Source organism: Taeniopygia guttata, chromosome 1, assembly GCF_048771995.1.
Source record: "Taeniopygia guttata chromosome 1, bTaeGut7.mat, whole genome shotgun sequence".
Classification (NCBI taxonomy): Eukaryota; Metazoa; Chordata; class Aves; order Passeriformes; family Estrildidae; genus Taeniopygia; species Taeniopygia guttata.
In genome coordinates this window covers 66,932,148-66,959,249 of record NC_133024.1, presented here as the reverse complement: position 1 = coordinate 66,959,249, position 27,102 = coordinate 66,932,148, and the positions used below count along the sequence as shown (strand labels likewise).

Sequence of the window (27,102 nt, the reverse complement as noted above, 5' to 3'; positions counted from 1 at the left end):
GGCCTAAAATACCGATTATCACCATTAACTTTTTGGCATAAACTATCATCCACCATATGTCTTTGACAAAGGCACCACAGAAACAGATATTGCAATGTTTTAATTTGTCTAAATAGTAGTTTTTCTAACATCAAAACAGTAACCCAAATGAATTCCTGTACCAAAGAAGCATTTTCTTTCATCGTATGTAATGCTATGTCTGTGTTTTGGCTATTTTCCCATGAAATCATAGTCGGGGAGAACAGAAGCACTTTGTTTTGGGGAGCTATTCACATATGTGAATACACATCTTAAGTTCTCAAGTCCATTTTCCAAAGCCAGTATTTCTGTATGACACCAAGTATATTTACACAAACAACATCCAGTCTTCTAATGTCTCTTAAAATGGGCTTTTATATTTGTTTTCTTCCTGGAAAAAATCAGTATTACATATCCTTTCCAAGATAAGGCAGTAAGGAAAAAGTACTTCAGACTCAATTTCACTAATGCATTCCTGTGACTTCCCATGTAGTATTTTAGCTGTCCTCACGTAAGAGGTTTTATATCTCTAACATTTCCTCACACTTACCAAATCCTCTAAATCGATCGATAAAGAAAAGTGTCTAAAGATAGGGGGAAAGAAGTACTTCAATTTGGGGAAGCAAATTTTAGAAAAAAAGTAGGAAACAGTCCTGACATCTAAAAATCTGCCCAACTGAAGGAAATGTGAAAAAGAAGGCAGGACACTTGTATTTCTACATAAATCTTTGTCCAGATAGTGAATAAACATACCTAATTTCAATGTTGAGCAAGAGATCTGTTTACTGACACTTCTGTCTGAATATACAGGGAATCTCCTTGTTCACCAGTTAAACAGCCAAAGTCATGCTGATACTCACCCATTGGCCAGTTGTCATACACATGTTTTGCAATATCTGCAGCAGAATCATTTGGTGAAAACAGGAACTCTTTTGTTTTCCCGCTTACCAAGATGAGGCGCAAATTTATCTGGTAAAAAAACCCAAAACATCAGTATTAGGAAAGTTTACAGAGACAACGTAAATTATTTAATTTTTACAATTACTAAAAACTGTCCTTGGTTTTGAAAGACTGATCCAAATTATTTGAGAAAACCGTTTAGCATATTAACATATGTTAAAAAGAGGGTCAAAGAGGTCAATAAAATGTTGTTCACATACCCATAATCTAGGAAGATTAAATTCTAACAGCTGGTATTTTTGATTATAAACATCAGAAGATTCTGTTAGTGATTGACTCAACTGTGCCAGTAAAAAATAGTTCTCAGTAAGGTGGAAACATACTCTAGCAATGACACATAAGCAACATAGCTCCTAGCTCCTGAAAGAAGAGTAAAAATATAAATCTGAAAAATTAACTTAGAGAGAATTAAAATATCAAAATCTGCACCTGAATAACCTGTGAGCCTAAACAAAAGCCCTAGAATGCTCCCTCCTGATCTCAGCCAGTGCATCTCCTACAAAATGCCAGAGAGTTAAGACAGCATCCTTCCTTGCTCCCAGCTGCCACAAATCTGCCTTCCTGAATCCCTCTGCCAGTCTTCTGAATCCAAAACTTTGTCTCACAACTGTCCTTCACCACAGAGTGAGGTCCACATGCAACACAATATAACATCACAGCATAATTTTTCTTTGATTAATTTCCTCCATATGACCATCAGCACCTTCAGCCATCATTTTCCTCTCTTCTATTTGCAAACTACTGAATAGAATTTCTTTTCCATTCAGCATTAAAATAACACATATAAAGAGCTCACTGTGACATTATTTACAATGTAAAAGAGATTAAATTTTGGCTCCTCGAGTGACTGTTAGCAAGGTCACAAAATACATTTGTGTAGCTAGCACTTAGCAATGCCCACGGCAAGCAGGAGTCTAACTGCTGTTGTACTTTGTCATACAAGCCCACATTTCACCAAGCTTCAGTGAGACTTTAGCAGACTAACTGCTTGGATACTTTTTTCCAAGTCACACTCTCAAGTGGTGGCTCTCACTTTAGGTAAGTTGCAACAAAGATTTCTTTGTTGGAATTCAGCAAACTGTTTTCTGCATCAAATATCAAGTGCAAAATTTACAGCAAAGTCCAGGTTTTCTGGACTTCTTGAAAAAAATCTCAGTGCATCACATCTTCTGAACATAAGAGCCCTGCCTCAGCCGCCTACTCTCCACTTATTTCTAAAGCTCTTTAGACAGAACATCTACTCCCTCCTGAATGCTTTGGCTTGGATTCACCCTACCTATCTTTAAGCACCTAATGGAGGTATCCAAATTACAATCTCTACCCATCCAGCATACTGCAAGGTCAATGAAGGAAATGACCCCTCCTAAAAGCAATTCAGTGTCTATTTCAAAGTGTAGCAAGTATAAAAAGAGTGAGCATAAAAGGCTAGGTTCTCCTCCCTGTCCTCCTACTAACACCCTTTGAAAAAAGACAAGATCTCCCATTAGCCCAGGAAGCAAATGATAGCTGTCTCTGAGAAAGCACCACAGCCACTCCAGGAGCATCACTGCATACCAGGAAATGACAAAAAAAGTTGAAAGAGAAAAACTGAGGTAATGCTGTTTAGTCAAAGACAATTCTTCATCAAATTCAGAATACATTTGGCTATACACAAAGTCTTGTTGTCTTTGGAATTTCCACAATGATTAAGGAATTATTTTCAAATTTCACCAATATTTAGCAGAAAAAGCAGATCAATTTCTACTGTTCTTGTTTAGTCCAAAAACCTGACTACTGTGATGAAACTACAGCTTCAAAAATTTGGACTATGTTCATGTGTTGTTTTGCTTATATTGTCTTTCAGTTTCAGTATTTTGGTCCCCTTTACTGTCTCCACCTGTGTATGTACAGACAACATTCACATATACAATTTCTTAGCTGGACTATCCTAGATAAACTCTTCAAGCTTTCTCTGATGAGACATTTATTCCTCCTTTCATCCTAAGAGCCTGTCTCTGAACAATTTTTTTCTATTTTCTCCTCAAACAAATGACAATTTCTGAAGCATACTACATGATGTCTAACCAGATGCTTGTAGAACACCACCAGTAATTTCCTCTGTCTGCTGGAAACATCTGTCACTGTGTCCCAAGAGCACATATGCCTTCTTCATAACTGCACCATGCTGTTTGCTTGGTTACTTTGCACCCTTTTCTACTTTGATACTTTCAATTATTCAGCCTCCAAGCTTTTATCTTGGCTGTATCACCCTAAAACACATTGCTACAAATTTCATCCCACTCCTATTATTCCATACTCCGAGAGAAAGGAGGCTAGGTGTAAAGAAGTATTCTGCATTACAGAGATGTTTCAGCTTTCCTCCATGTCTGGGAACCGGACTTAAGAAATCCCCCAAAGTTCTCCTTCCTCTCTACATTAAAACCACTTTTCAAAATTCCTGTCATCAATGAATTCTAGCAGCAAGACATCTTTAAACTTACCTTTGTCATTAAATGAATTAAGAAACATTAAAATTGATCTGACAGTTGTTTCATAATGAATTTAATAACAAGCACTCTCTGAACTGTCTCCTCTGCTCTCAGCAAGGTCCTTTATATGAGGCTCACAGACACACCATTTCTCTAATACTTTTTAATTTCTCCTGTTTAACCACCAGCTTGCAAAACAGCATCACATCAGTTACTAAGTACATATTCAGATGACACCATAAAAATATGCATGTAGAAAGTAAGTTCTTTTCATCTGTTTGCTATGCTCCAGCTTTTGGAAGTGGGGTACACTGCATTTGATTCCACTCTCTCTATACCTCATTATTTTAAATTATTTTTTAAGCATTAATGCACCTTTTTAAAATACCAACATAATGCCAAAAATTTAGGAAGTTCAGACCACATCACAAACTGTTACTTGTGCTTGGAATGGGCTGCCTGTTTAAAAGAACAAACAAACCAACCTCCAATTTGCAGCACCAGTGCCTACCTTAGCTTCTTCACTAGCAGCCCTTTTACCTCTCACTCCAATTCCCCATATTCACTTCCTATACTCTAACTGGCTCATGAGACATGCCCCCCTTAGCTTGCTCCCTCTGGCTAAGCAGTTCCCAAACTCTGAATTTATATAATTTATCAAAGGATTTCTTTTGTTTCAACTGTGTGTAGTTTAGCTGCGGTGGGGGTTACCTGTTTTGAAGACACTTTCCTAGGCAGTAGACATAACACCAAACCATCCACTCCTTAGAACTATCTAGTTTGTATCCTACAAGGAGATGACTAAAAAACCCCCAAAAGATTAGTCTTGCTCGGCACTTAAAAGTATGATTATGACACTGCATTAACACAGAAGTGAAGTTCTTTTTCTTCTTCTACCACAACATTAGGGAGACATATTTCTTTTTACTCTCATTACTGAGATCACCAGGCACACTAAAGTGAATACAGAAAGGAGATGAGTATCACTAAAAAATAACAAAACCTAACTTGGCTTCCTGGAAAATTTGATAAAGTTATACCTCTGTAGTTAATATACACCTTAAAATCAATATAAGCAACATGGGGGGAGGGGGGGTGGTGGGAAAGAGTGAAAAATGTTAAATCCATTTTTCCCTTTTCCCTCTACAATAAAGTAGGAACCTTATCCCAGTGGATAAGGTTCTTGATGCTGAAGAGCATTTCTTATAGTCTTATGATGAAATATAAAAGCCACATTGAGATAATAACTTTATAGGGTATATTACAAAATATGTGTAAAACATAGGATAAATACTTTCATTTAATAAAAATCTTCACATATCAGCAGAAGCCCAAAATGAATTTTTAAGTCAGTCAAATAGATGTTACATGAAGTGCAAAGATATAGCTGTTCTAATGAAAGGTTTGAGTATTTTCTTATTTATAGAGCAGCATGCCAATGACACAAAAGCTTCAAAGTTTTATTTTTCAACTTAAGAAAGGATTCTTAACAATCTTAGCTATCCTATTTCCTACCTTAAAAGCTGCCAAGAAGGTTGTGTCTGTATTCCTCATATGCTTAAAGCCCCTCCACCTATTCTTGTCAAGTGTCTTGGTTGCAAAACATTTGCATCTCTCATGGCCCTGACAAGTTTGCTCTTCACTGGGAATGCTACACGAACTATCCTGATTATGGTTTTTTTTTGATAGGGATCATAGCCTCACACTTTTACACTGTATCACCAAATGCAACATTACTGCTGAAAGCAGTCAAGGGCAGTCAGGGTATCAGAAGAAGGATTAAATACAATTTGCAGACTACATCCCCTCTGCACTCTTATGTAATAGCACATTCTGTTTGTGATCTCGAGCATGCAAACCTCACCCTCTCCCCCCAACCCCAATCTCATAATCACAGCTCCAGTAACTACTCCATCAGTTGCATTGCATAAAATTTTCAATGTAGATTATATTCTGCAAACTACAACAAGTCCCACCAAACAGAAAACCACCCAAAAATAAAATTATGTGAAAAGATTATAATAACAAGTATGACTACAATTTTTAGAAGAGAAATTTGGATCACATATATGCTGACATAGAGTAAGTTGTGTTTTCTTTGTTCTAGGCATCTGCAAAGTTTGTTCATTCTTTAAGGCATACCTACAATATGTCTTAGTGACACAGTGCTTCTAATTTCACAGCTAATGTTAAATAAATGGGAAATCACTTTAACACCAATAAACACTGTGTAGGTTGGAAAACTAATTTCTTATTTTTTGACTTCTCATCTATTCAGTTAAACAAGCTAGCTGGTTATCAATTTTATGCTCCAGTAGCAGCTTAAGATTGCTCCTCAACTTACAATTAAAATGCAGAGAAGTCTCTCATCACTACATCATATGCAGCCCCAAGTTTAAACTAACTGATTTTCTTTAGCTGTTTTAAGATTGAAATACATACACAAAACAATTTTTTCCTCAACATCCAATATACTTACTTTCTTGTTCGAGTTCATTATTCTAAGTAAGTTGGTTCTCTAAAGACACTTTAATGGTTCTAGGCAAAAGAGAAATTTCCCAGCCCCATTTTAGTGACTGAATTCCATCAGATTTACATACAAGGTTGAACCAAGCCCAGATTAAGTATCACAGCAGCATCACACATGCCAAGTGAACAGGGACCTGCAGGTTCTGGACACCAGGTCACTTGTGGAAATGCATCCACCTAAATATAATTAAGAACTTCAATTTTTACATGTACTGGAAGTCTGTTGTAGAACCTGAGCTGTTTCACTGAGTGCTTTCTTCTCATTCCCAGCTTAAATTTATTCTTGAATAAGATACACTCACTGATGTCATACACACATCATGCTTTAGCAAAAAAAAACCCAAACACCTGGGGTTTTGATGGCTTTCTTCTGTATCTTTAGACAAGGACACACTTAGCTAAAATTAAGAAGCAAAGGTTCTCCTCATTAAAAGGTTGTCCCTTGGTGGGAACACTGTCTTCAGAATGCTGAAGCACATCAATAGAGATTAAGGTAACTGGGCTTGGTAGACCTGGAGGGGACCTATTAGCAGCCTTCCCATGCCTAAATTACCACATGACCTGTTTACTGAGGTCCAAGACAGAAGACCAACAGACAATGGTCATAAATGGAAACAAGAGACTCTGAACTGTAATCAGGTAAAAGGTTTTCACCCTGAAGATCTCAAAACAGTGGTTACTCAGAGATGCTCTGGAAGCTCTGGCCTCATGGATTTTCAAGGTCCAACCAACAAAGCCCCAAGCAATTTGGTCTGAATTCAGTGCTGAGTCTGCTTCCAGCAGGAGCTTGGGCTAGAAAATTGCTCAAGGTCCTTTCCAAAGTGAACAATTCCACAATCTACTTTAATCCCTATCCATATCTTTAGTTTTGTTTAAACTATCTTAAGTACACATAATTAGAATGATAAACAGTATTTCAGGAATTTGTAAAATTATACTAGAACCTCCTTAAACCAACTGCAAAAATCTCTCCATTTTCAATTACAAACATCATAACTGTCTTATATTTGTAATGCAGTAATCTCACAATGTTTCTATGACAAACTTTCAAGCTTGCATTTCAAAAAACAGCTTTTAACCGCCCATATTGTACAGGATATTTTTACTGTAATTCAACTAATTCTGTTCCTATTAATTCAGTCTTTGAGATAATCCCTTCTCCACACAACACCACAATAATCTTCTATACTATTCATCACCAACAAGTTTCATCAGCATACTGATTTTCCTTGTCCTAGAGGCATAAACAAAAACAATACAAAGACAGCTGGCTCCAAAATTATCTTTAACGAATCCTGCTAAGCATAACTGACAGCCTGACACATCCTGAACACTGTACTTTACCATCTTCTCCACCTAAGTCACACACTCAATCAAACCCTACCTTCCCCAGCTGATCCCCCGCTACGCAACATCAACTACTCACTGAAGTCTAAGCAGATTACACCTCTGCTGCATTTCCCTCATGTGGAAAACACTCTCCTTACAGAGAAAATTGGCCGATGAATCTGTCATGATCTAATTTGGATAAATAGAAATCATTAATAATAGAAATAAATTTATTCTATTATTTCTTCTCTGCCCCTACTCAGCATCCTTCCCGAGATGGTTACTCATCTGTCAAGTTCAAAGTCTCTCCTCACTTCTTTTCACTAAACTAGCATGCAGATATTTTATAACTTAATTTCCTCAACCTGAAGAAACACCAAGCATGCAAATTCCTCAGATACACTCCTTATTACTAATATATTACATTTAGTTTAATCAGTATCAGCCTCCTTGAAATCCAAAACCTTTACATATACTCCTGCTTTGTTTATTCTTCTATTTGATTTTAACTCCTCATGATCATTGAAACAAAGTAATTTCCCCAAGCAGCCTTCTGAAGGCTTCCAGAACTTTCTGGGAATTTGAGACACATCTAGAATAATAATATTAGCTCCTACTCCGCCAAGGGACTAGCTGGTAGAGGGACTGAGGTGCCCAAGGTAAGAAAGTAAGGGAGCAAAAGTATAAATTTGTAGCCCAACCGTGCAAGCATTTTCAATAAGAGAGATCTTTCATTTTGAACTCTTCTTCAAGAGTCAGTTGATAAAATAAATTACAGCTCTAATGAATCACCCTTCTAGATACTTACTTTTACCAGATCTTTACTTATATAGGAAATACAAGTAACTTAACCAAACTTTTTACACTGAACACCTAAAATTTACACTTGGCAACCCTCAGAATCCCTGTATTTAGCTTTGTTCTACCTCTACAGCACCTTGCAGTACATGCAATAAATTTACTTTGTATCATGAATAATAAAAGATTGACACAGAAAATGAGAAGAAACATAAATTGTCCAAGTGAATGAACACAGCTCTGAAGATCCATTGCCAGCCGCATCACTTGTTCAAACTACTCGTGAAAGTAGGGCAATCCCAACACGACACCAGGTAAATGTAACAGCACATTGCGTCACTCTATTCAAGGCTAAGGTGAACTTCAAACCAGTTCCAATGACACATTCACCTTTAGATTACTACAAAGTGAGACGAATATGGCTTTATGTGTAACTGCTTTCTCAAACAAGGAATGGCTAAGGCAGCTTTGCACTGCTAAAAATTTAGTTAGCAAATTTCAGAAACTTGAAGTGAAAATAAAGAGAAAACCAAAATAGAACATAAACAAATTTTATTTAAAGGGGGGGAAAAGCAAAATCCTATATGCATTTAACTTGGTAACTATGATAGAACAAGCTGTTTCTATGGAAACCATGACACCCTTGAACTTAAAATCCTAGTGCTTGGTTACACTTCATCCATTTCCTCACTTCAGTTCAAATAACACATGAACAATGGCAATATCTTCCAATGAGTTCCAGGGTTATGTTTTCAGAAGAAATATCTAGGAAACACTGTTCTTCAAAATAAATTAATACAGCCACTGTGACAAATAACCAGCAAAATACAATGGATTTCAGTCAAGTTTACATACTATTTCCTTTACTACCCTGACTATTTGCATTCCTGGAACAATTCTGGGTTGGTTTGGCTTTTTGGGGTTTTGTGGAGAGGGATGAGGTAAACACAACACACTAACATGTCTGCTGGAGCTAATTAAGAACTAAGAATTTTCACTGAAAATCAACTTTAACAGAGGACTTTAAAACCAGAAGAATAACTTTTTCTTACAATATACTGGTTCTATCAGCAAAAGATTGTTTCATTATTTAATTAAATAAGACTAACACAGAATAATTTGTCTCACAGCAGTATAAGAAAACTGAGGCACTACTTTACCTGAAATAAGGCAAGTGATCAAGTATCTGGTCTTCTTAGCTCAAGTGGAATTTTGGCTACTGTATCCCACGTACATACTTTAGTCATAAACTGTCTCCTGCTGCCCCCCAGGAGAATTCACTCTGACAGAAAAGACTCAAAGACCTACTCTGATTACTCATTAGCCATAGTCAGGGCAGTTTCACCCTGCACATGTTATAATTGTCTTAGTCCATCGTGATCCTAATGTGCAAATTATAAGACACAGAAGACCTTTAACTTGTCCTTAACACATGTCAGAAGACCAGGAAACTTAACATAAATAGGTAGTAAAAAATGCTGAAAGTAAGTCATGTGGCATTCAAGTTTGCTATTTTCAAAGTTCATCCGTTCAACTCAGTGTTGGAATAAGTGTACTTTCACTGAGGAACAAAATGACTAAAACACGAAACAGAGAAATTGATATACATGAAGTTCTGGTAGAGACCATTTTAGCCATAGGTGTACCACACTGAGCTAGTCCATTCCAAACACAAGAGTGGAAACAGCAGTAAAATTGCATCCAACGCCAATGCCCACAAGGGAAGTACATGCTTACAGGCTGAACCAGTTAGCTCTGGTCAGCATGGCCACAGTGAGGTGGTTTGGTAACTACAATGGTTTACAGCTCCTGTTCTCAGGAGGGACCTGTAAAACAGGAACCAGGTCACCCTGCTGTGACATATCCTGGGGTCCCTGGCCTCTAGTGCATGGAGTTAGTGCTGAAGCTCCAACACAGGTGTTTGAATGCCTTCTTCAGAACGTACATATAATAACAGCAGAGAAGAGCATTCCAGGGCTTCTTTCTGAAGTGGGAAAGAGTGTGAGTAGGAGAGAGAGAAAGAAGAAGGTGTCTGTTTCTATATTTTCAATCTCTGTCTCCCTAAAAATATCTTTTAATGACACACATCCCAGTGTTTGACTCTAGAATTTAAAAGTGAAATCAGCATGTACCATCTGTGCTACCATTCTGCCATCTCTTCTCAAGAACTGCCCTGGGTAAACCAAACACCTTGTTTTTGATCCTCTCCTATTAAGCTGATATTTAAAGCTTAGGAGTCCACCCCACAAATATTATTAATGATAATTCTAGTCACTTAAGTTTGGTTTTAATTCTGATATAACTCAATAATTGTTCTATTGTGTTCTGTAGAGAGAATATTTATGTATTATTTTAAAATATTACTTAGGATAGTCTGGTGGCACATTTTAAAAGACCAATGCAAGACCACCAAGTCTGTGAACACTGATGTTGTGCAATGCCTAACACCTCCAATATGAAAGTCAACACTACCACTGCTGCTAACAAAGGATAACATACAATTCCATGGAACCAGTTCCATACATAGCTACTTTTTCCAAGTGCAAGTGGCAGACAGCTACTCTCTACCCCTTCATAATCCCCAATCAAGAATTTTTTCTTACCTTTCACCAACTTTGTAGGGCTCCATTTGATTTACCTACCTTCATGAACCTAGAAGATTACCTAGACTGGGATATACTACAATTTTATAACCCACATAGGTCATACCATATACAAAAGTCAAAGTAGTATTCCACTCATAGCCTAGATAAAAATAAACATCAGTTTCAATTTGACCAAAACTAAAGCTCTTAGGGGGAAAGAAAAAGTGAACACAAAGAATACATTAAAAATACATGCAAAAGATGGACATTTCAAGGGAACTGCTATTTACTGGAGCAATTAAAATAAATATAATTGCAAGCAGCACATATTCATGGATATCCTCTAGTTCCACATCCTAATTTTCAAGAGAAAAGTTTGGGGTTTTTTTTTATGTTTTCTGTTTATTTTTAAATGAAGTTTTAGAACATTATTTTTTCATATTAAGTTACCTAAACATAATAAAGATGCATTGGGCTCTCTGCATGCCTGAGCTAGACTTTATTGCAGAAGTCCAACTGTTCCTCCCTTTGCTTCCCCTTTCTACCATGTGAAGGAGGAACACCAACTAAGGATCACTTCAGTGTGCATATTCAGGCATATGAACATATACATAAAAAGACACAAGTAACTAGCCAATCCAGAAAATCTCTTGGGAAATCTGTAAATAAGGAAAAAGTAAAAAAAAATCCAAACGTAAAACAACAAACCCACAAAAAAAAAAAATCACCTCACTGTCCTGGAAAGGAAGGTCTACTCCTTACATATGAGAGCATAAAGATTCATGAGATCTTACTCATGAAGATTACAGCATGAGATATACTTTTCCTCAGAAACAAATTGATCTCCAACGCAAAGACTATATTTAAAATGTGCTACTCTTCAGGCCCACAAAAAGGGACAATGACAAACAAGTACAAAAATAGCCTGATTTGGAGAAGAAGTAAAATAATACAAGAGCAAGGAAACAACCCAACCCTCTGAATCCAACTGTATCTTCTCTTTTCTCTTGCAATAAGTGTTGCATTATATGTTATTTAATACAGTTTGCTGTGAAATACATAAAACATCACACTGTGACTAAGGAGGAGATTATAGCTAAAAAAATACTATTTGCCATCTCAACTAAACACACCTTAAAAACTCCTAGGAAAAAAAAGTCACTCCATAAGGATACATAAAGAGTGACACAGTTCTATGGAAGTCCCCTCATATAAACTCTGAGCTATCAATAAGAACATTGCGTGAAAAAAAAAAACAAACTTCCCTAGGATTTTTCAGGACCTAGATCCCAGTGGAAATATTAGCAATAGGAGGTCAAATTTTCAGCTTCTCACTTCACAATCATATTGGGCCTCTGCTGACAGGTCCTTTAACTTGGTCAGCACCAAAGTATGAAATTTTTCAGGCCTTGAGAGTGTGTGTCAAAAATAACATAGAAAAAAAATCATAAAAAATCTTTTAAAACATCAAAAAGGCAAAGAATTGCACCTTGAATTAGAGATATATTTCAGATCACTTGGGTGGGCATACCATAAAATTAAATTATTATTAACAGCTACCAATTCCTAGCTTTTCTGGGCTTACTGTGTATCATGGCAGTTAGCAAAAGTTTTGCCATTCCAAAGCACTATATAAATGCCTGAACTGTGATAATTAAAGGCAAGAGACAGGACATTATATATTTTTGTCCCTGATGCAAAATATAGTTAATATTTTAATCAAAATGGATGTTTCAATAACCAGAGAGCTCTTTTACTCTAGCAAAACAAAGCAACTCCAATATGAATGAGAACACAACCTTTTCTAATTGTTTTCCTTTTAAAATAGCCCAGAGAAAACACTGAATTAAGTGATAAAAATCAAGGATTTTGATGCTGTTGCCAATTTATTCAGAATACAACTCTTCAAGAGCAAACAGCTTGACTTTGACCTCTGCCTGTACTTCCCAGAATAGAATAATGAACACACTTTCTTTCCTTTTTTTTCTTTCCTCAATGAGTTACCCTTAATTTTCAACAAAAATTTAAGCCATGTTTATAGAAAGCTTACATGTTTTTCTTCTATTTATACATTATGGCACTAATGCATCCCCAAGCTAAGTTTGCTGAAGTCAACTGACAGAATTAATGGAATGACATCACAAATAAGGTCTGATGCAGTTATTTACTGTGCTCTGCATTCACTGTTGAACACAAAAAGGCAGCTTATTCCCCTCTGAAGCCAGTCAAGTGCTTGCGTTGTTCCAACCAGCTTCAGTCTAAGAGTAACTCTGATCCTGTTTCCATCACGAAGAGCACTAGCACATCCAGACTGCCTATTAATGACTAAAAGAGTTAAAGCTGCCCTTTCATTTTGGTCTCCTCCTTTTCCAGAATTGTTAAGACTTCTGTACAGCCAGAAACATACAATTTATCAGCTGTTAACTTACCACTCAACTTCCTTGGATGATCTAGTTTCTGATGCAGTATCCCTTTATGACTACCCTTTGGTTTTGTGATATACTTGCCACCACAGTGTGTCTGCATGGGAAGGTACCTAAACTTTTTCCATCCACGTAAGAGTTTTCTTCAAAGAAAAACAGATTTCAGCGAAGATGGAAAAAAATAATTTATAAGAAAAGTTTTTTAGAGCTTTCTTCCATTTTCATTTGTCTTATATGCCCAGAGCCTACACAAAAAGCATCAAATTACATAAAAATGCTTTGTTCTAGCCCTTCAGAAAAATCTATCTTCATACAAATAGCACAAATTTAAGACCCAATTGATATTCAGGCATTTTCTAAGCATAAATATGCTCTTGGTCTAGGGTCTCACTAAGTCCTTACCATGAGGAAAGAACAGTGATGCCTTCTTGAAGGCAATACAGTCTTTTAATCAGTAGTGATTATAAGCAACACCAGTCACGGCTCTCAGCTCTTACTGCATCAACAACTACATTATAACAAGCCATCTGCTCTGTGTCAAAGCAGTGAGTAAGGTTGGCTTCTGTGAATCTGGGGCAACATGTGTTCTAGCTTGCATCTTAATTATGGTTTACAAAACACTATGTATGGACAACCACAGAGGTATGTCACTGACAGCTCCCCAAGTAGCTATGATTCTTACCCTTAAAGGAAAAAGGAATTAGTATTACTTCCCTGAACCAATTTGTTTGAATATATATATATATAAACAACAGCAGAATACATAATTTAACATGCTTTTCTTCTATATTATATATAATATATATATTAAAATATATAAACATATAAAGGCATATTTTAAAGAAAGATGCTATAGTTTAGCACTTCCTGTAATGACATAATAAAGTTAATCGAACCATGCTTTTGAAGAGAAGAGGATAAGAATAGAATTTAGCAAGCTCTCTTGGTCAGGAGACACAACATACATTATTATAAATATATTTTCAGGAAAATATGTATGTATATTGGCCAAATGTCAGCTCTGTACATACAACCTGATGCTAACAGCATTATGGTTCAAAAGTTTCCAGTTATCAGGCAAATGATTTTCTAGCTAATTACCAAGTCAAAATTACAGCACAGTAATAGAATTGTAGATATAACTACTTACAAAGGATCTAGCACATACACACACAAGACAGCCTAGAAAAATACAGCTGCTCTATAGGAAGAGAATGAAGGTCCACATAGTCAGATCTATTCCATTCTTCCCTATCAGTTAGGGAGACAAATAATTATACAAAGCTGAAAGGAAGAACTGGCATTTAGAAAGAAAACTGTATTTGTCATACAAAACAGCTATCAAGAAAACTATTGTATTAAGTTATGCAAGGCTTGGGTGACTATTTAGCAGAGAGTCAATTAGCATCAACCTGCGACAAGTAATACTGTCCCTTACTGGTGCCAGACACAGCTATGGCATCATCTACTTTTCACATTCCCATTCTCATTCAGAAATTACTTTTCAGCAAATATAGTGAATTCTCATGTGCATATAACTATTCCATTGATTACTTCAACAAGCAAGACTTGAAGACTTGCAAGAAACAGTCCATCAGATCCAAATGATCCAGATGCCAAATAAGTGCTATATGAACACTATGTTTTATTTATAATGTTGTATTTGCACAACAAATCAAGGATCTGAGAAGCTGAATAAGCATACACTGATGGATACTGTCTAGGATCTAAACATCACCACATTACACAAACATTCAATCTTGTCATCTCGGGAACACATTTGTTAGTATAACAGGTGAGTTCCATGTAGGACAGTTCAATTCTGTTTTAATAATTCTGTTTTAATATGTACTGTAAGTGATGCTCAAAAAACTTTTTTTTTTTTTTCAAATTCAACATTTTTTAATAAAGCTTGAAACCACTATAAAGCAACTAGACAAGGCAGCACAGAGGGGAAGAACAAATGTAGAAGTGGAACATGATGACAGCTACAAAAACTTGTAGAACATGGAAACTGTCTCCCTGGGAAAAAACCAAACAAACAAATCCAAAGCAAAACACAAATAGAAAATAACTACAAACAAAAAACCCACAAAAATCCAAATCTAACTCAATTCCAGACTGCAAAGAACATAGAAATAACACCAGCAAGGAAAACAGAACAGCAGCAAAAGGATAAAAATCAAGAACAGTGGTAATGAACACAGAATGGAACAAGACTGATGGCCACCAGCCACAAACTTTGTAAAGCTACCTGAAGCCTATGAGGCTCTAAGCCATGAAAAGAAACTGGCCACAAATATTCATGGCCAAGCAATTAAAAATAAGTAAAATCGAGGTAATAATCAATTGAGTTTCTTGAGTTGCAAACCTTTCCAAGAAAGAGCAAGTGAATACACATAACATGATATGCCCCACATAAAAGCTTGGTCAAAGCACTCTGAGGTAAACGTTTAGAAACTTCTAATACAGTATCAAAGTTTATATTCTATCCTGGCAAAAACATGTTTCACATTTTAATAACTGCAGCACAGAGAATTGTAGCAGACTGTAAGCAAAACTCCTCTCTTCAAAACCCGTGGTATTTCGGACCTTTCCAATACATGCCTCGAAGCTAGGATTAAGAAGTTTAATTAGCTTTTCATTCAAGTACTGAACCAGCTGATCATATTCACCTTCCTTCCCAAGTGCATCAGTGAAATCATCAGGGTACTGTTTGCTCTCTGAAGAAGAGCCCATTATCATGATTACCTGCTAACAGTCAAATCTCAAAAGTCTTGGTGTCATCTCAAAACAACATAGGAAAGGTTGCATGATTGCTCTTTGTTATACAGCACAAACCTTGCACTCTTGTACCCAGCCACACTCTGGAAATGAGAACACACCTGTGCTCCATAATCCATCTTCCTTTATTTAAATTTGAAGAAAATGGACTTTCTGCACAATAAACTAAAATCCTTATGTTAACCAATCTTCAACACACTAAGTATGGAAACAAGAATAAGTCTCTATAAAAGATAAGCCTCCATCAGGATACAATCTGAAACTTCAAAACAAGCTGAAAAAACAGGAATGCATATAAGAGAATAGATTAGTAATTAAAATGTGATCAGTGTTGCTAAAACCAGTTTTCTAAGCATTACGCATATTCTGAGTCAATCTGGTTGCATTATAAGAAGAATAACCCACTGCAATGTCACTGTGAAAAATTGATAAACTACCCATAGAATTTAGTTTCACTAATAATTAGACTATTAATAATACATACAATATTAATAATTTGTGCTTTCACAAATAAAATTGAGAACTTTTATGAAGCAGTATTTCAATCCTACATTCTAGAATGCTTGTCAGGTCACAAGTTTAAACTTCTCTCAAACTTCAGAGATATTCCTTTGCAACTCAAATATTATTAGCATTTTTCCAAAAGGCACCTCTATCTTTCCCCATTAAAAACTCTGTCAAATAAACAACATTAAATTCCATGTACTAGCAAGCAGTTCCATAATTATTAATTATAGTATTACTTCTCAGTACTAATTCTACCTACAGAGAATATTAACTTGGAGCTTTATTTTATCACAAACCTATTCTGGATATCTCAGAGAAAGGAGTAAATTTTTTATGGAGAGTCTCATTTCCACTGTGCTATAACTGAAGAATGTTTTCCTGCCTTCAATGACTGGTTTTGGGTCTTGAAAATTAATAGCCCTGTTTGACCTAAATCAAGACAATCATTTTCACCATGATTCTTACTAAATTACATCTTTTGTCTCATTAAAACAAACTAGTAAATTCCACTCAATACTTACTTTGAACATCCTTTGTGTTCTTGAAATCTGACCATTAATCTCCCTCACTGTCCAAAGACAACTAATACGGTTATTAACTCTTATAGCATTTTCCCATCCTTTTCTTACATCAAAAGGAGATTCAGCATGTTTTTCATGTCCAATAAGGAAGTAATTTGGCATACCCAATTTTGGTCTGTTTTGAAACATTGTATTTAATCGAGGAAAAGTAGCCTCTTTCACTCCCAAAACAGCATTTTACTCTTTAATATACATTAACTTCTCACTTCTTTTCAAATTTAAGGGTTAATAACAATTCACAGCTACTCATACTCCATTATTTTCTCAGTTAATGTTTAATAGTTAACATAATTCATAATATGGTATTTCCACATATAGATAAAGTTCAAGTCAAATACAAGTCCACTAAGGTGCCCACTGGGAGGTTTGAAAAAACATTAACTTTGATCTTTCTTTGAATAGTGATAATCATTACCAAAAATCCACATGTACATACATACAGAGAAAACATATTTCTTAAGAACTCTGCAAATTGCAGCATAAACCCAAATGTTTCTTGCCTACTAATAAATTATTTTGTGGTTTGGTAACAGAGGGAACTTGCACAGAGGGAAGGCACTTGCAATAAACCAAATTACTATAGGGACTCAATTACTATCGGTATAAATCAAAGTAGTATTTCACCCTCCTCTGCTCCACAAGCTACATTCACAGACACTCATCAGTTAAGTACTTCCAAACTTTCCAAAGGAAAATACAACTGTAAATAATACTTCCTTGTTATTATATTGTTCGTTTCATCAAGGAAGGAAGTGTAACTGACATTAAAACCACAAGAGACAAAGTCATTATAACTCTTAATTATTATTTTTTCCCCTCTCTCAACAAACTAAGCTCTGAATGGACACTGAGTGTCCAACTGACACTGATTCAACAGGAGAAGTTACAAGTGAGACCTCTACAGCATTTCCATGTGCTTGTAGGTGGGGGTGACCTGAAGTTTGACTTGCAGCTCCCCAGGCTGCTGCTTCTGCTGCCTCCTAACAACAGGCTGAAGCCAAACAGATTCTCCTACAGAGCTGTTATGGCTCTGTAGAAAAGCATTAAGAAGAAAACCAAAGAGAAATATTAAAGATGACAAGCTGCTAAATGGACCCCCTTCCACTCCCTTCTGTCTCTCCAAAACCACACACAGGCTGTCATATGATGTGTCTCCTGCACATAAACGTGTGCAGACAGAAACACTAGGAAATACATATGGGGGAAAATTATCCTATAGGCAAACCAGCAAGATTAACAGTTGGAAGCATAAGTTCATGTCAACAAGCCAAAGGTATAAGCCTCAAATTGAGAAAGGTTTCCATTTCTGTTTTGAAAATTGTGCCATACCTGTGTACACTTGAAATAGTTTTAGTTAGACATAATGTCCCTGGAAAGGGGTGTAGAAGTACCACCCTCAGTACATGCTCTTAGTTTGAGCTTAAGAGAAAGAACAACATATTTTTTTACCAATCTTCCACAGGCAGCAGTTCATTGTGCAGAGAAGGGAACTGAACCATTGGCTTCCAAAATTAACAGATTTTAAAGAATTTATGACTTCTGATCCAGAGTGTTTAGTAAGGACAACAATTAGTAGTTTTTTCTGACAGTACTTCAAGAACTTCTGTATATTTTTGTGGTATCTTCTTTTTCTTTTTTTTTTTTTTTTGGTGACACTTAAAAAGTGTGTCCTACCATAGAAAGTCTATTACTAACCAAAATGTTTTCTCCTTTGCACATGGTTCAAGTATGAAAGCAGTACAAAACACAGAACAAATATTTAATTTCTTGAAATAATACTGATTGCTTCCCTTTCCAGAAAAGCATTAAGTGCTTGTGAATACATATCTTTTAAGCAATTAGATACTTCTATGTAAAATAAAGGCTTAAAGTTGCTTGGGCTTTTAAACAGCCACAATCATTGCAATTTTTTGAGAAACAACACAATTACATTTCTCCTGTATAAAACTGCAGGTTGTACATATGACTCCAATCTTTCCAGAAAACATTTTTAGAGACAAACAGGCCCATGTTTACTGCATTACTGACACACACAATGTTAACAGCAAAGGGATACTTAGCACTTACTGAAGTTTTCCATTTAAGCCTTCTGCACTGATTACACTTAATATTTTGAGACCTATATCTGTGACACTGAGATTTTCTACATGAGTTTTCACTTAAGATAAGGCTTGCTCTGTATGTCCAAAAGGAGGGCTGGAATGAAATAATTGCTTCTGAGAAAAGTGAAGAAACAAGGAAAAAGGAGAAATACTTCTATTTATTTTTTAAAAAGCAACTTCTGAATTTTAAATTAAAGTTTGAAACAACTGTATTAATACAAATGGAAAGGAACCTAAATACCTAAATTACAGTGGCAATGTTCCAGTGATGGGTACCATGTGTTTTACTGTGCTCTTGTGAGACCCCACATGGAGAACTGCCTACAGTTCTGGTGTCCCCAGCAGAAGGACATGGAGCTGTTGGAGCACATCCAGAGGAAAGCAACAAAGTTGGTAAGAGCCTGGAGCACCTCGCTTATGAAGACAGGCTGGGAAAGTTGGGGCTGTTCTCCCTGAAGAAGAGGAGGGTGTGTAGAGAGACCTTATAGCAACCTTCCAGTACCTGAAGGGGGCCTACAGGGAAGCTGAAGCCCTCTTCAGCTTCATCAGGAACTGATAGAACAAGGAGTTATCGATGCAAACTGAAAGAGGGGAAACTTAAGTTAGAGATTAAGAAAAAATTTTTCACTATGGGGGTGGTGAGACCACTCTGGGCTTCTCTGGGAAGCTGTGAATGTCCCAGACCTGTCAGTTTTCAAGGTCAGGTTGGATAAGGCCTTGAGCAACATGGTCTGGTGGGAGCCGTCCCTGCCCACGGCAGGGAGTTGGGGCTAGATCATCTTAAAGGCCCATTCCAACCCCTTAATGTTTATTATCTAACACAGCTACCTTCTAACACAAGCAAAGCTGTTTACAGTTATCCTGGAAACTGTATCAGAACACAACATTTAGTCTTTCCTGAAAGAGTTACATTTTAAAGGGAAGCTTTGCAACAAGTCATCCTTTGCAAACGTTATTTTAGCTGACAGCTTTCTGGTAATTAATTCATTGGCCCACATTGCTGTCTGTAGCTTAGGTTTATTTTGCAGCTCACAGTGAACTAGATGCAACTAGATGCAGAAGTAAATACTATCCAAATGACCAAGCATTCACAACAATACAGGTAAGTACGTAACACTGAGGAAATCTTTCTATAAACGTTCCTTATCATATTCAGCTTCCCTCAGGAATCATGCTATACAACTAACTTTACTTTTTCTAGGTGGGTGAGTTCTTGCTCCTTGGGAAAAACAGTACAAATCACTAGAAAACATGGATTACATCACCTTTCCTGTTTGACTGGGATTTGTCCAGAAGCCAAAAACCAATTTACTCCCAGAAGGTGAACAAAACTAGCAAGAAACCACCCTGATGACTGTTTGATCCCTAGTCATCTGCTGTGATTCTGGATGCTCTTTGCTCTCTCCACCTCTTACAATACTTCAGCTTCCTATCAATTTTCCTACTTATTTTCCTAACTTTCGCCCATTTCAGCATAGTTTTATCATTATCTGCACACAGTAAAATGTGACTCATTTGTATTCACACATTTATTTGACACTATACATTGAAGCACTTCCCCTTAATTTGGTCACATATGTGACAATTCATTTTATCTGCAGGTAGCTCAGTCTCAGCACAATCCAAAGTAAGCTTGTGTTTTGCCTCCAAACTCTTTCCTACTTATTCTTACAACTATTTGCCCCATTTTTCTGACTGCTGTGAGTAGTTGCTGGCCGGGACTCACTCAGGAGAACATAACAATTTTCATTTGCTCCTTACAAACATGGACAGACACTGTCCACCTTTTCCTTACTTATCTGTATCATAACATTGCCTAGAAATCCAAGTCTAGCACACTTAACTGTTACCAGAATAGACAAGCTGCCCCTTATAACTCAAGTCTGACAAAAAAATACAAAACCTCTACAGACAAACCACAAAGGTAGGACTGCTGACTATTATTATGCTCAGTGGTCTTAGAACACCTATGTGTTGTCAAAATCCTTGTGGAAATTTGTAAAAGATATTCAAGGGGTAAGAAAAAAGGAAAATATTAATTTTACAACAGACATACACAATACTCTTTCTGAACAGAATGAGCACTATGGGATAAAGGTCAAGATGTACTCACTGGATCATTTAAATGCACGTGCAGCTGAGAGTGAGAGACAAACAATCCAGCAGCAAACAGAAGTGTATAATAAAAAGATAAGCAATCTATTTTTTCATGAACTAGGGAAGAAAGAGACAGTGAATAGACATATTAAGAATGCAAACAGTACATGTATTATGTTTGCAGATCATTCTGAAAGCTTAAAAAAATGAGTCTAGAGAAAAGAATACTGCAGCAACTGAAAAGAAAACCAAAATAAGAACCTAGACAGTAAGAGCTGTAGGGACAAGAAAATGTAAGTTACTTAGAGGTGCTATGAAAGAAGAATCTGAAAGCTTTAGATGAACATCTTATTAAGGCCTTTCAATCACACCCATTCAAAAATGTCAACCAGATTACAGGCCCAAGTGATGATCAGAAAGCTGATGCTGCTCATGCAACCAGAACAGAGGTAAAAGGAACAACTTTAGTACCAGTTCTGCTCAAGCTAATAGACGTATGAGAGGGACAGAGATCTTAGCTGGACCAAAAGACAAGCCTGGACTAGAGCCTTTCACACAAACCTGGCAGCAGATGGTCCTCTGTGAACAAGGAAGTGCTTGGCAAAGTCATAGCAAGGAGTAATAGAGCAAAGATGGGTACAACAAACACAACTGAGCAAAGTACCAAGGACAGTGTGTTTTGAAACCTCTACAAGAAAGCTTGGAGTGAAAGAGTTTGAGCCATCTAAAGCAACAAAGATACTGCAGAAATAAAAAAGAGTTAAAAATGCTACAGTATCCCTGAGGGACAGACTTCCTCAAATCCATTATAACCCCAAGGCTGTAATTTATTGCCAAAAGTGAGATATATGCACACATCTCATTTAGAGGTTAGTAACAAGTGTATTATTCAATGAATATTGGACACAGATACAAGATGTAGCTGAAGATGACATTTCTCTCAAGGATTTACAGGCACTAGAGCGGACACAGATGTTGGAACAAGAAGTTTTGAGTATTTTTGAGTTGTTCCTAGCAGGACAAAAACAGCTGTAAATTTCACCAGATAAAATTGCAATTCCATCTTCAGGAAAGTAATACAGTACTTGTATTCACACAACAGAAGACATTGTATGAAGTATACATTAAGACACTTCAAGAAAGTGATTAAATATGTTCACAGCCTTTCAGGACTTAAAAGACAGAGATTTAAAAAAAATCAAAAAGAGGCTCCAGGAGAAGCAACTACATATGGAACACAACACAAAAAGACAGCATCCCTGTCAAGGTGGGTTTCAAGAAATAAAATATGGCAAACCATCTGGATACAAGAGGGAGGTATTCCAGATTCAATCTTAATGTAAATCAGTTAACCGTAACACTCCCTTCCATTTCTGTAGTTTTGTTCTTTACATCATTTATGTTTTCTATTTTAAATATTATAAATATAGCAGGGGGATTAAATTTAATAAATAAATTTTAAAAAATTATGCCAGCTGTATTCCCCCATCCCCTAATTCAAAACCTTTCTTGTTCCCATTTAAGACCACTGTCATTCATTCTCTCCCCCTTTTAATTTAGTAAAAAGATTGGCTTCATCTTTTAGACAAGCTCCTTGTAGATACAAGGAGGCTGGTGTAAAGTCTCCCCAAAGTCAGCTTTTCTCCAGGCTGAAGAAGCCTTGTTCTCCCAGCCTACCTCACAGAAATGCTCCACCTCAGCGCTCTCTGCTGAACATGCTGCAGCTGATGGACACAATTCCTCTTTCAGCGCAGTACAAGAAATGATGCTCAAAGCTGGCCACTGTATTCCTGATGCACTCCACTGAGTGCCAAGTAAAGGTGAACATTCACTTCCCTTAATTCCTTAGTTTATGCTCCTCCTTGAATCACCTGGGTGGTGTCAGCCTTTACTCCTGCCAAGATGCCCTGGCAGCTCACGTCTGGCTCCCAGTCAGTCAGTCCCCAGCATGCACCACTTCTGGAGCTTAGTCCACCCTGGGTACAAGACATCTGTTCTTTCTGAATTGCCTGAAATTCCTGCTGGCCCATTCCCTGGGCTGGAATCCCCTGGGTCCCTCTGCATGGCAGCCCTGCAACTCCAGCAGGTCTGCTGCACCTGCAGTTTGGTGTTCACAAGAGTGCACAAGGAGGCAGGAGTGTCTCCTCCTCCAGGTCACTGATAAAAGATATTAAATAATCTGCTCCAACAATAGAGCCCTGAAGGTCTTCTTGTACCCAATCTGCAGGATGGAAACCAACCTTTAGGCACAACCTCTAAAGTTTAAAGATCCAACCATGAGTTCCCTTTTAACCAACCAGCCTACGGGCTCCTCTCTTCATTTTCCCCATTCCTGGGATAGACCATCTCTGTGCTGAGAGCAAGTGGAATCTGCAAAAAGCCCTGATAAAGCAAGCTCAGACAAGGGAAGCTTCAGCAGTTTGGCAAGGGGCATGGCACAGTTTCCAGCTGGCACTGTAGGATGCTGCAGTCTACAGGATCTCCACCATTATCTAATTAAAAAAAAAAAAAAATCCTTCTGTTTCTTCTCCTACCATATGTCTGTCTAAAGAATACCTGAATTAATACAGTTTTCCCCCACAGCCATACCAGGGATGTTAGGACTTTCAGGCCAGGCAAAAGTCCAAGGAAGAAAGGCATGTCTTATAATTTTTTCAATTGTTGGTATATAAACCTACTTATAAATTATTCTCATTTTATTCACAATCCTCCCTTGACACTGAGAATTAAATGTACATTTAATATAGCAATCCTTGGATCTCTTTAGAAAGACAAACATATTGAAGGGAATAAATATCTGTTCAGAAAGTAATTTAGGTTCTGAAGGTATTTTTTGTGCTTTTTAATGATTTCTTCCTCTAACTACTATGACTATAAAAAGGTCATATTTTAAATTCATTGAAACAGCATGAACTTTTTCCTTCATGGCCCATATTTGAAGGGAGGAAAAAAAAATTCCATAGTGTCATTTTCATTAAAATTAAGATCTTCAGAAGCATCACTTTCCTATAATATCACCCAAACCCTTTACAAAACTTTATGGGTTTGGACATTTTCTTAGGTCGTAATTTTATTTCCAGTATTGCAATTCTTTATTTGAGTGACAGGCGTGTATTTTTTTTCCTATATCTGAAAGGCTCAAAAGAGTCACCACGTATAAGCAGTCACCCACATTCCCTTGATATGCAAATGCTATAAACATGCTTTTCTTCACTGAGTCACTGCCTGTTCACACCTGGAATTGGAATGAGAGAGCAACACAGGAGCAGAGACAGAGTGAAAAACACTACCCAGTATATGGTCACACCACCTAAAATACTACACAACCTGCTGCAAGGATGAGACTGCTTGATAGCACTCAGATGAAGGTACTGTACATCTAATGTGACATTATCCTGAGGGGCATGGCTCCCAGTGGCCCTGCAGGATTAAACTGCTGTGTTTTATCACTTCAGAAAATGGAAGGGCTTTTCAGAAATAAAGCCAGGGGAATAGACACTCAAATGAAAAAGTTTGTTATGTACAAATAGCAAGGTACAGTGACAGCGTGGACATTCAAGTGAAGCACAGGACAGTGAAACACATATCACATGTTTGACCAGACAGGGACAACATCACCGAGGCCTATTTCTTAGCAGATAACAAAAGCAAAGAGCAATATTCTGGTTCTGATCTCCCTCTTTTCCAGTAATTAGTACCAAATTCCACCAGGATACATATTTCAGAGATGAAAATTCTTGTAATATCTGTTTTCAAAAATTTATGAAACACATGCAATAAAGCATTTTAGAGAACAACTTAAAACACAATTTCCACATCTTTCAGTATCAATGACACCATTTAGTTTAAATAAGGTATTTGCTGGTTTCTTTTCCCCCTTTTTTCTGTTTGCTTCTTTCCACAGCCTAAATGGTTAAAATAAAGTTTGAAACAAAACCAAAAGCAAGCAACCAACCAAAAAGCCCCTCCAACACATTAAATGAAGTATATAAGTGAACAAAATACAGGTTACTATACATGCAAGAAACAATATTTCTGACCCAGAAGATTGGATAGGAGAATATAACATTTTGCATACACTTTTAAACCACTTTTCCCTGTTACAAACAGCAAAGAGAGAAGAACCTTTTCCTTGTTTATTGTTTTTTGCCTTACAAAAATCTGATCAACTGCTCCTCTCCAAAGCTTCACACACACAATAGCCTGTTTAGTATTTGGGAAGAATTCTTTTCTTTGTTCCTATTTAGCTATCTAGTTTCAATTGAAGTATCTTGTTATTTTTAAGTCCCTCTTAACCCAAGAAAATAAATTTACTTTCTCTTTCCTACTTGCATCCAAGTAACTGAGATGGCTTTTTAGTTGGTATTTCAGGTAAGCTTGATTTTCAATACAAATCTATAGAATCACAACCATTCCATCTTTAGATGGGAGGAAACATTTAAATGAAGTGAGGAATGCAGAATGACAGGCTATTTTGGTAAAACTTCAGAGATATATCTTCAAGCTCCTATGTATAGGCAAAATCCTTATCCATTACAGATGCCAAATCAACCACATACGGACTTTAAAATAAAGGAATGCTGATGTAGTTTGGTTTACACGAGCAAAAGTATCTAAGAGCATTTTTACCATCTCAATGGTGGCAAGCTGCAGCAAGGGAAATTGCCACTACCCATGCAGATACAGCCTTCCCAGTGAAGGCAGGTAAAGCTCTGGCCCTACAAGGCAGCAGAATCAGCATATTTGGACACAGCCAGAACTCAAATGCAAAAGGCTCAAGCAGCATGATCTAAGTCTGAAGTTAGCCCTGCTCTGAACCACCATCACAGCCAGCTATGCTTTGGGCTACACAGCTGCAGAGATCTCTTCTGATTTTAAGACTCAATGATCTATAGACTTTCTTACTTTTATTTAGCATCTGTATTAAACACATTGCATATATCAAAACACTGGTAAACTGAATAGAGTTTCAAAGTTTGTGTTTGGCAGCTTCAGCTGCCAAGCTAGCAAGCCCATTAAACCCAGCTAGTAAGTTCTGGAAAAATTAATTATTATGAGTCTAGAACTATATCTCTGCATAACAAACTCTGACTTACAACTTTTCTATGAGACTCCAAGAGTTAAAAAGAAAAAAAAATCTTTTTTTCTGCCTTAACATTTCATACTATCACTTTACTACAACTGATAGCCGAAGGGCTAAACAAACAAAAAAAAAACAACATTTTACAGAATAGGTGAACATCCCAATACATGCACGTAACAGTTTTATTAAAACTGTAATGTATTAAAAGTCCTCTCTCAGACCAATGGACTGTTATTGCTACAGATTCCTCACTGTTCCTCTGACTTACTTCCTCCCCACTCTCCCAAAGCAGAACCTGTTGGGAGATTAGTGTCCGATGAATATGGCACCAGGAATATGAGAAAAGAGTGAGTCAATATTGTATCAAAAAGGAATTAAAATGAAAGAAGTTTATTTCCTAAATTCTCTTCTTGGGTTATTCAATTCCATCAGAAGTCTACAATAGCAACAAATGAAGACTATTTAGGTATTCATCTGCCTTTCACTATTAATATATTCAGTTCATGAGATTAAAAAAAAAAAAATCAGAAGAGTGCTTCTGTTTTGCCAGACAAGCAACTAATCCTTTAAGCTATGTTCACTGCTATGATCCGACTTGGAGACTGGCATTGTCTCAGAACAGTGGTGGTTACGTAAATGTAAGCAGGCTTCGATCTCTAACATGCTTGCTGGTCTTTTTCTGTTACCTCTCATGAGGTAACAAAGGCTATCAATAAAAGGTATGCTCCCACACTCTCCCCTTTGCTGGGGTCAGATCTAATGACCTACTATCACCAGATGAGTGGGTTTAAAAAGCTATGGAAAAGCTTTGGCTGAATTTCTGGTAGATTACTGTTCC

The 27,102-nt window shown here is 36.9% G+C and overlaps 1 protein-coding gene across 2 annotated transcripts in view; it reads right to left on the bottom strand.

Annotated features, from left to right (window-relative positions):
* UBL3 (ubiquitin like 3) overlaps positions 1–27,102 on the bottom strand; it is a 54,628-nt gene that overhangs the window by 9,161 nt on the left and 18,365 nt on the right. For both annotated transcript variants that reach the window (XM_072930323.1, XM_002194320.7), the window contains one exon: positions 879–987. In XM_072930323.1, coding sequence (XP_072786424.1) covers positions 879–987 — 109 coding nt within the window. The remainder of the gene's footprint in view (positions 1–878; positions 988–27,102) is intronic.